We start from the raw sequence: 8584 nt of genomic DNA, 5'->3' as shown, positions 1-8584 counted from the left end.
CTCCTCACCTGACTCACTGTTTCTCAGACACTGTCCCGTGGCTGCCAGTCATTCCAGTACAGATCATATGAGATTCTATAGCGTATTTCCCTCATCTAACACACTGTCCTATACACACAAAGTATTCACAACACTTGACTTTTTCAACATTTTGTTGTGTTACAAAGTGGGATAAAATGGATTTAATTGTTGGTTAACAATCAACACAAAATACTTGTCATAACGTTGGCTTGGGGGTAGGTTTATGACAGTCATAAATACCTCTCCCCCTTTTTCTCTCTCTACCCTGCTGATGTTACATTTGCAAACACCTTGGTTAACATAGAAGGAACATCGGAAGTTGGGAGGAAATTAACTATATTCTGGTAATCCGACCAATTGAACATATGCGGTGGTACTTTAATGAATATGATGTCAGTTCGGTTGTCATCTGAGACATTCTCATCAATGATAAGATGACATAAACTCTACAGTGGAAAGTCTACACATCAGAGTTATCGGACTCACATGGAATTGTTGTTCAATTTAAATGTTTGAATATGAAATTATTCGTGATGAGATGAAATGTGATTGTAGCTTCTAAAATGTGAGATTTCATAAGGTAGGGCTTTCTCCAATCAGTGGCCCATAAAACTTTTCAAACACGCCCTCCTCTCCCTTCCCATATAAAGCCTTAGCTGACAATGTAACCTCCTGTTCCGAGGATGACGGTCCAATGTCAGAATGGTTCAGATAATACCTACAGAACGAAGCTGTACTCTGGTTGAGAATGGTATGAACGTTGAACTCTTATTCACTACAGAAGTGATACCTCCTAACCATGTAAATGCCTGCTGCAAACGAGGGTTAGGAAGGAACAGACAGAGTATCACACAACAATGTTATTACAGCCTTTTTTTAACCTTTATTTAACTCAGCAAGTCAGTTAAGAACAAATTCTTATTTTCAATGACTAGGAACAGTGGGTTTAACTGCCTGTTCAGGGGCAGAATGACAGATTTGTACCTTGTCAGCTCGGAGGTTTGAACTTGCAACATTCCGGTTACTAGTCCAACACTCTAACCACTAGGCTACCACTAGCCTAATTTGCTCAATTAGGTAGTATTAATTACGGAGAAATTATTTCATAGAATAGCATGTCATATCACTTAATCCGGCATAGCCAAAGACACGACATACTCTATGTCAAAGTGGAAGAATAATGTATGAAAAAAAATGTATTCATAAAAATAAATAAACACTAATATATCTTGATTTGATAAGTGTTCAAGCCTCTGAGTTAATACATGTTAGAATCACCTTGGCAGCGATTACAGCTGTGAGTTTTTCTGGGTTTGAGTCTTTTCTAAGAGCTTTGCACCCCTGGATTGAACAATATGTGCACATTTTTGTAATTTTTAAAAATCTTTAAGTTCTGTCAAGTTGGTTATTGATCATTGCTAGACATCCATTTTCAAGTCGCCATACATTTTCAAGCCGATTTCAGTCCAAACTTTAACTAGGCCACACAGTAACATTCAATGTCGTCTTGGTAAGCAACTCCAGTGTATATTTTGTCTTGTTTGAGTTTATTGTCCTGCTGAAAGGTGAATTTGTCTCCCAGTGTCTGGTGGAAAGGAGTTTAGAAAGGATTTTGCCTGTGTTTAACTCTCTTTGTTTTGTTTTTATCATAAAAACTTCCTTGTCCTCATAACATGATGCAGCCACCACCATGATTGAAAATATGAGGAGTGGTACTCCGTAATGTGTTGTGTTGTATTTTCCCCAAACATAATACTTTGTATTCAGGACAAAGCGATTTCTTTGGCACATTGTTTCGCTGTTTTACTTTAGTGCCTTACTGCAAACCGGATGCATGTTTTGAAATATTTTTAATGTGTACAGGCTTCCTTTTCACTCTGTCAATTAGGTTAGTATTGAGGAGTAACTACAATGTTGTTGATCCATCCTCAGTTTTCTCCTATTTTATTATTATCTATTTGTTTACCTACATTTAACTAGGCAAATCCGTTAAGAACAAATTCTTATTTACAATGACGGACTCCACCGGCCAAAACCCAGACGACGTGGGCCAGTTGTGTGCTGCCTATGGGACTCCCAATGTATGGGCCACTTTAATAATGGAACACTAGTCACTTTAATAATGTATACATACTGCTTTGCTAATTTCACGTGTATATACTGTATTCTATTCTACTCCATTTTAGTCTATGCCACTCTGACATTGCTCGTCTTAATATTTATATATTTCTTAATTCCATTATTTTACTTTTAGATTTGTAGTTGTAAATGAGAACTTGTTCTCAACTGGTCTACCTGGTGAAATAAAAACAAAACAATTTGTGTGTATTCTTGTGTGTGTGTGAATTCTTAGATACTACTGCACTGTTGGAGCACAAGCATTTCGCTACACCCACAATAACATCGGCTAAATATGTGCATGTGACCAATACAATTGTATTTTATTTGAATCCCCATTGGCCTCATGGTGAAATCCATGAGCAGTTTCCCTTCCTCTCTGGCGACTGAGTTAGGAAGGACGTCTGTATCTTTGTAGTAACTGGGTGTATTGGTACACCATCCAAAGTGTCATTAATAACTTCACCATGCTTTTTTATTTCTACCCATCTACCAATAGGCCCGTCTCTGCAAGGCCTTGAAAAACCTCCCTGGTCATTGTGGTTGAATCTGTTTCAAATTCACTGCTCAAATGAGTGAACTTACAGAGTGTGGGTACAGAGATCAGGTAGTCATTCAGAAATCACATTTTACTCCCTGAATTTATTTAGACTTGTCATAACAAAGGAATTGAACACTTATTGACTCAAGATATTTCAGCTTTTCATTTAAAAAAAAAATACTGAACAAAAATATAAACGCAACATGCTGCAATTTCAAAGATTTTACAGAATTACAGTTCATATAAGGGAATTGGTCAATTGAAATAAATTCATTAAACACTAATCTATGGATTTCACATGACTGGGAATACAGATACTGTATGCATCTGTTGGTCACAGATACTGCAACAATAAAAACTAGGGCGTGGATCAGAAAACCAGTCAGTATCTGGTGTGACCACCACTTGCCTCATGCAGCACGACCATCTCCTTCACGTAGAGTTGTTCAGGTTGTTGATTGTGGCCTGTGGAATGATGTCTCACTCCTCTTCCATGGCTGTGCCAAGTTACTGGATATTGGCGGGAACTGGAACATGCTGTCTAACATGTCGATCCAGAACATCCCAAACATGGTCAATGGATGACATGTCAGGTGAGTATGGAAGAACTGGGAAATGTTCAGCTTTCAGGAATTGTGTGCAGATCCTTGCAACATGGGGCAGTGCATTATCATGCTTGAACATGAGGTGATGGCAATTATGAATAACAACAATGGGCCTCAAGGAGCTCATCACAGTATCTCTGTGCATTCAAATTGTCATCAATAAAATACAATTGTATTCTCGTCCATAACTGTGCCTGCCATACCATAACCCCCCCACCACCACCCACTTCCCAGTGCTCTGTTCACTAACAGGGATCTAAACAAATTTGTGCGTATAGGACCCATTTCTGTGATCTTTGATTGTGTCTCATGAAACATGGGAACAACACATTATATATTGTGTTTTATATTGTTGTTCAGTGTAATTTGTTAAAAAAATCTAAAAACATACTTCCACATCATGGAATATTTCGTATTCAATTTAATCCATTTTAAATTCAGGCTGTAACACAAAATGTGAAACAAGTAAAATGGTGTGAATACTGTCTGAAGGTGCTGTAGGACTGTTATATTGCTCAAATCTCACTAGACTAAACGGAGGTCCTCTATTGTTCCAGTCTCAATGCTTTCTATAATAGATACCAAGTATAGAGGCTCAGGAAACACATCTTAAATTCACATAATAGGCCTAAAGAAATAATACACTTCCATTGTTAATGCACGTATGCTCAGCCAAGCCCTCACGTGTTTCACAGTAAGCACTAAATGGGAAATGGCTATTCTCATGTTGTACATTTCACAACTGTTTCCTGATTAGAGGCATTGTGTTGGTAGAACTTCTTCTCCGTGACTTGTGTTTCACAGTAAGCACTAAATGGGAAATGGCTATTCTCATGTTGTACATTTCACAACTGTTTCCTGATTAGAGGCATTGTGTTGGTAGAACTTCTTCTCCGTGACTTGACTTTCTTTCTCCTCAGTGCCAAAGGGATATGTATATATTTGATTACCTTTAGGATGGTGCAGGCTCAACTCTTCTCTCTCTTCTCTGTCATTACAGGTAGGCCAAACTCCAGTTTTAGCTATTTCTATTCAGATTCAGTTTTGGTGAAACATTCCTATTTAAGCTTTAGCATTTTTTTTTTACCTTTATTTAAATAATCTTGAATAATTTGGGAATAAAGGAATTATCCCTCTTTAGTGTTGTAATATTCATGAGTATGTGTTTATACAGTATCATAAGAGATGACTTGTTGATCCTTTTTTCAACTGGGCAAGTCAGTTAAGAACAGATTTTATTTTCAATGACAGCCTAGGAACAGTGGGTTAACTGCCTGTTCAGGGGCAGAATGACAGATTTGTAACTTGTCAGCTCGGGGATTTGAACTTGCAACCTTTCGATTACTAGTCCAACGCTCTAACCACTAGGCTACCCTGCCACCCCATCCTTTGGGTAGTGACGTGTGTGTTTAAATAAAGTACAATAGAGTACACTAGATAAAGTACAATAGATTGCCAGTTGAACCAATTAGAAAACAAGTTTTTTTTAAATACTTGAGACCATCAGAAAAAACAAACATGTAATATCCTTAATATGATTGATTTCTCTAATTTCTCTAATTGTGAACTAATATTCCTCCCACTAGGCACCTTCTCACAATCATGGTCCATGACAGTTCCCCCTGTAGTGAACAGCACCATAGGAGGAGATGTGGTCCTACCCTGCTCCTTCACCCACCCCAAGCAACAAGACTACTCCAAAGGCATCACAGTTCAGTGGATCACCAGACAATTCCATGATACGCCCTTCTTCCAATGCAAGGTGAAAAATGTTACTACGGGTGGAATGAATGAATGCTCAGTTCCAGAGTCATACCAACGCTTCTCAGTCAAAGGAGATCCTAAGCAGAGGGATCTCTCTCTCCTCATCAGAGATCTGGCGGTCACAGACAATGGAGTTTACTTCTGCAGAGTAGAGCTGGACTATTACTGGGCTGATGGGAAGTGGCAGACTGCCAGCGGCACACAGCTCAATATCATTGGTAAAGGTCTCACTACGTTGTCAGCAATAAGGGTCTGGTGGTCTAGGAATATGAAACTCTTTACCACAATGATACTCATGGAAGGTTTGTGCTTTGTCCCTAGCTAAGGCCCAGATTCTCAGCCTGTCTTGGGTAGAGGCGTCCCTCGGACCAGGCAACGGGAGCCTCAGGTGTGTAGTTGAGGGGAACCCCCCATCCACCATCACCTGGTTCTCCTCCTCTAAGGGCAACATAGACCCAGGTGTCAGCACCATAGGAACCCACCCATTTCAGTGGACAAGTTCAATCCCCTACTTCACCCAGGAAGTGTACACCTGCAGGGCAGAGAACAGCCTGGGGAGGGCAGAGAGACGGTTCCCCCTGGACCCACTGCGCTGACCGTAGCCCTCTCTGTGTGTGGGGTCCTGCTTCTGCTGCTGCTCCTTGGCGTGGCTTTATTTTACCTGAGAAAAAGAGGTAGGTGATCTCTGTAAGAAAATAAATACTAGTTAAGATATTATATTTTTGGCGTATTTACAGATTCATATACTATCTCTGGTCTTTTCCAAAAGGATACCTGAGATTCTGCAATTCAGAAAAGATTAAGCAGCAATCTGAGTTGTGCACAGATCCTGCTATAGGTAAGGGGTCTTACTCTTTCTAGACAATCTGAGTCTTTGAATAGTATTTCTGATCAGTAATAATTTTTCATCAGATGAAAGGGCAGAGTGTGAGTTGAAAGCCAGTTTAAGTGGAAGGCTATTCAGTACATTTTTGTCATTTAGCAGACGCTCTATCCAGAGCAACTTACAGGAGCAATTAGGGTTAAGTGCCTCGCTCAAGGGCACATCGGCAGATGTTTCACCTAGTTTGCTCAGGGATTGGAAATGGCCCAACACTCTTAACCCGCTAGACAACCTGCTGCCCTGTTATTCACTATCTCCACACATATGCTTCCCTATGTACCAGTCCATCAACTTCTCTTGTCTACGGCCCACTCATATTCTGTGTATTCTACACCCTCTTCTCCCGTATCCTTCAATCCCTGCCTGGTGTCCCAACTACACCTCTGTAGAAGTGGGCAAAAAGATTGGGTCCAGTGTCGAGTCTGAGCATAGCTCTTCATGTCCTCTTATTCAGTCATAAACTTTGTGCGTCACAGCAGTTTACATTTGTACATTTTACTTCCCTGTTTCTAAAGCTATGGTCAGTGAATCCTCTATCTACGCCAATGTCTCAGAAATGGGTGAGTGGACAAGACCGTGAAGGATTTGCTGATGGTTCAGATCTGTAATGTGTCACACAGTTTCTTACTGTTGTTCTCTACACAAACAGAAAGCCCACAGTCATTGTATAAACATAATTCACAGAAGATGGCGACATGGAGCTACTAAATCTGGTATACTCAGACGTTCATCTGAACACCACCACTCAATGTAAGTATTCAATTATTGCAATTTTGGGCCATGAATTCCATAGGTATACCACCAAGTACCAGAACCAGCTCAGATAAGCTTGTGAAATTGCCCTCTTTTCTTTTAAGCACCCCAAAGAAGCTCTCGTGTCCCCATACCAGATGAAGGTGAATTATTTTTAGTTTTTTTTCTTGAAGTGACACAAGAAAGTCTAAGATTGCATAATACAGCTGAGACAGCACTGTCCTTAACATAACATGATATAACGCCAACCCTTCACTTTTCATTGTCATTCCATTATTCTGATGATGCTGTCCATTGTCATTTCAGGTGTCCACTATGCTATTGTGAAGCTGGGGTGAACTGCCGAGGCGCAGCAGAGAGAATGCAACTCTGGAGGTATGTCATAATGAAACTGGAGCTCCCTCATTCTGACAGACATTTTTCAAAAGTAATCAACGAGAGTTTAGCAGTCAATCTTATTGAAATTGTTCACAACATTGGGGCAACTTGGTAGATTCCGTTTTTATATTGTTATTCTTATGGAGGTCCAATTACATAATTGCTCTACAAGTGTTATTGTAACTGTAGCGTTATTGTAACTGTAGTGTTATTGTAACTGTAGTGTTATTGTAATTGTCAAAATGTTACTCAATAACAATTGTTATTGTTCCTGAGCGCCATTACATCATTATACTTCTGGGTTTCCTTTCAAATAAGTGAAGGTTCCTTTTAAACACACGTCACATGAACCCACAGAAGAACTCCAGCGCGGTCATTCGCCTCAACCACTACAGAACCAGCTGATGCTATCTGGGCAAAACTTCAGTGTATCTCTGGTTGAGTGTGGTCATCCACCAGCTCTGCAAGGAACTCTGTCATCGAACTACTGAAGGGTTTTCTCATATTTGTAAGGGGTGCGTACTGGCGGCAGAGAAGTCAGACGCAGGAGAGCAAGAACTGTGTTTCCAAACGGCGCAGTTTATTTTTTTTAAACGACCGGAAAACAGAACAATCAAATAATGGGTACATAACCCGACTCACCCAGGACAGCCGTGCACAAGCACATACAATAAGCAATCTGACAAGGACATGAGGGGGAACAAGGGTTAAATACACAACATGTAATTGATGGGATTGGAACCAGGTGTGATGGAAGACGAGACGAAACGAAAGGAAAATGAAAAAGAGTGTCGTCGGTGACTTCGACCGCCGACCGAACATGAAGAGGGACCAACTTCAGCGGGAAGTCGTGACAATATTGGTGTAGAATAATCATAATAATACATAGTATTTATATAGCATTTTTCAAGGACGCAAAGTCGCTTGGGTCCATGTCCATGTTCTTACCATGTGGTGCATCACTAAACGAAACTAAACGTCCCATGTAGAACCACGAAGCAGAAAGAGTGGTGCATTTGTACATGTAAATGTATTGGTTTCCTTTGGCTGCAGTGTTTCTGGTGTTCTCAAAGTGTCACGGAGGATCTAGTTCCTCTGGACCACATGCAGAGAGTAACTCACTCAGGTTCTTAAGTTTGTACAGCTGATGCATAAAACTGTTTGGCTCGCCATGGTAATGTCCTTTTAGGGTGTGGTTTGGGTCCCATATCTGGCTTCACTTGCTTATGTAGAGACGAGGCCTACTGGTATGCACAGCCAGAGTGTGTGTGCGCGCCTTTATGTGGTAAGGTTTTCTAAGCACTCTTTCCCATTCTGCTCTGTCGCAGTCCCGGGAAGTGGTGACAGAGAAGAGCATCCTGCCCTCGTCTCCATGGTAACAGCTGTTTATGGATGGGGGGTGACAGAAACAAAACCCTACTGCTGCAAAGCATCGAAATATGGAAAACTCCTTCCTGATGGGCTTCAGTCTTATTTCATCGCTATCCATGTTGTTATGTAGCTTGATTGACATGGGCTAAT

At 40.6% G+C, this 8584-nt stretch overlaps 1 protein-coding gene across 1 annotated transcript; it reads left to right on the top strand.

The window, feature by feature from the left end:
* Window positions 1-4090: 4090 nt before the first annotated feature.
* On the top strand, window positions 4091-8574 carry siglec15l (sialic acid binding Ig-like lectin 15, like). The gene is made up of 9 exons (XM_064946598.1): window positions 4091-4285; window positions 4872-5267; window positions 5371-5723; window positions 5819-5887; window positions 6448-6492; window positions 6582-6682; window positions 6790-6828; window positions 6992-7060; window positions 8392-8574. Exons 1-3 carry the CDS (start codon window positions 4243-4245, stop codon window positions 5643-5645), a joined length of 714 nt encoding a protein of 237 aa, XP_064802670.1. The 5' UTR covers window positions 4091-4242; the 3' UTR covers window positions 5646-5723; window positions 5819-5887; window positions 6448-6492; window positions 6582-6682; window positions 6790-6828; window positions 6992-7060; window positions 8392-8574.
* Window positions 8575-8584: the final 10 nt, after the last annotated feature.

This window comes from Oncorhynchus masou, chromosome 29 (genome assembly GCF_036934945.1).
Source record: "Oncorhynchus masou masou isolate Uvic2021 chromosome 29, UVic_Omas_1.1, whole genome shotgun sequence".
Taxonomy (NCBI): domain Eukaryota; kingdom Metazoa; phylum Chordata; class Actinopteri; order Salmoniformes; family Salmonidae; genus Oncorhynchus; species Oncorhynchus masou.
This window is presented reverse-complemented; position numbering and strand designations above follow the sequence as displayed.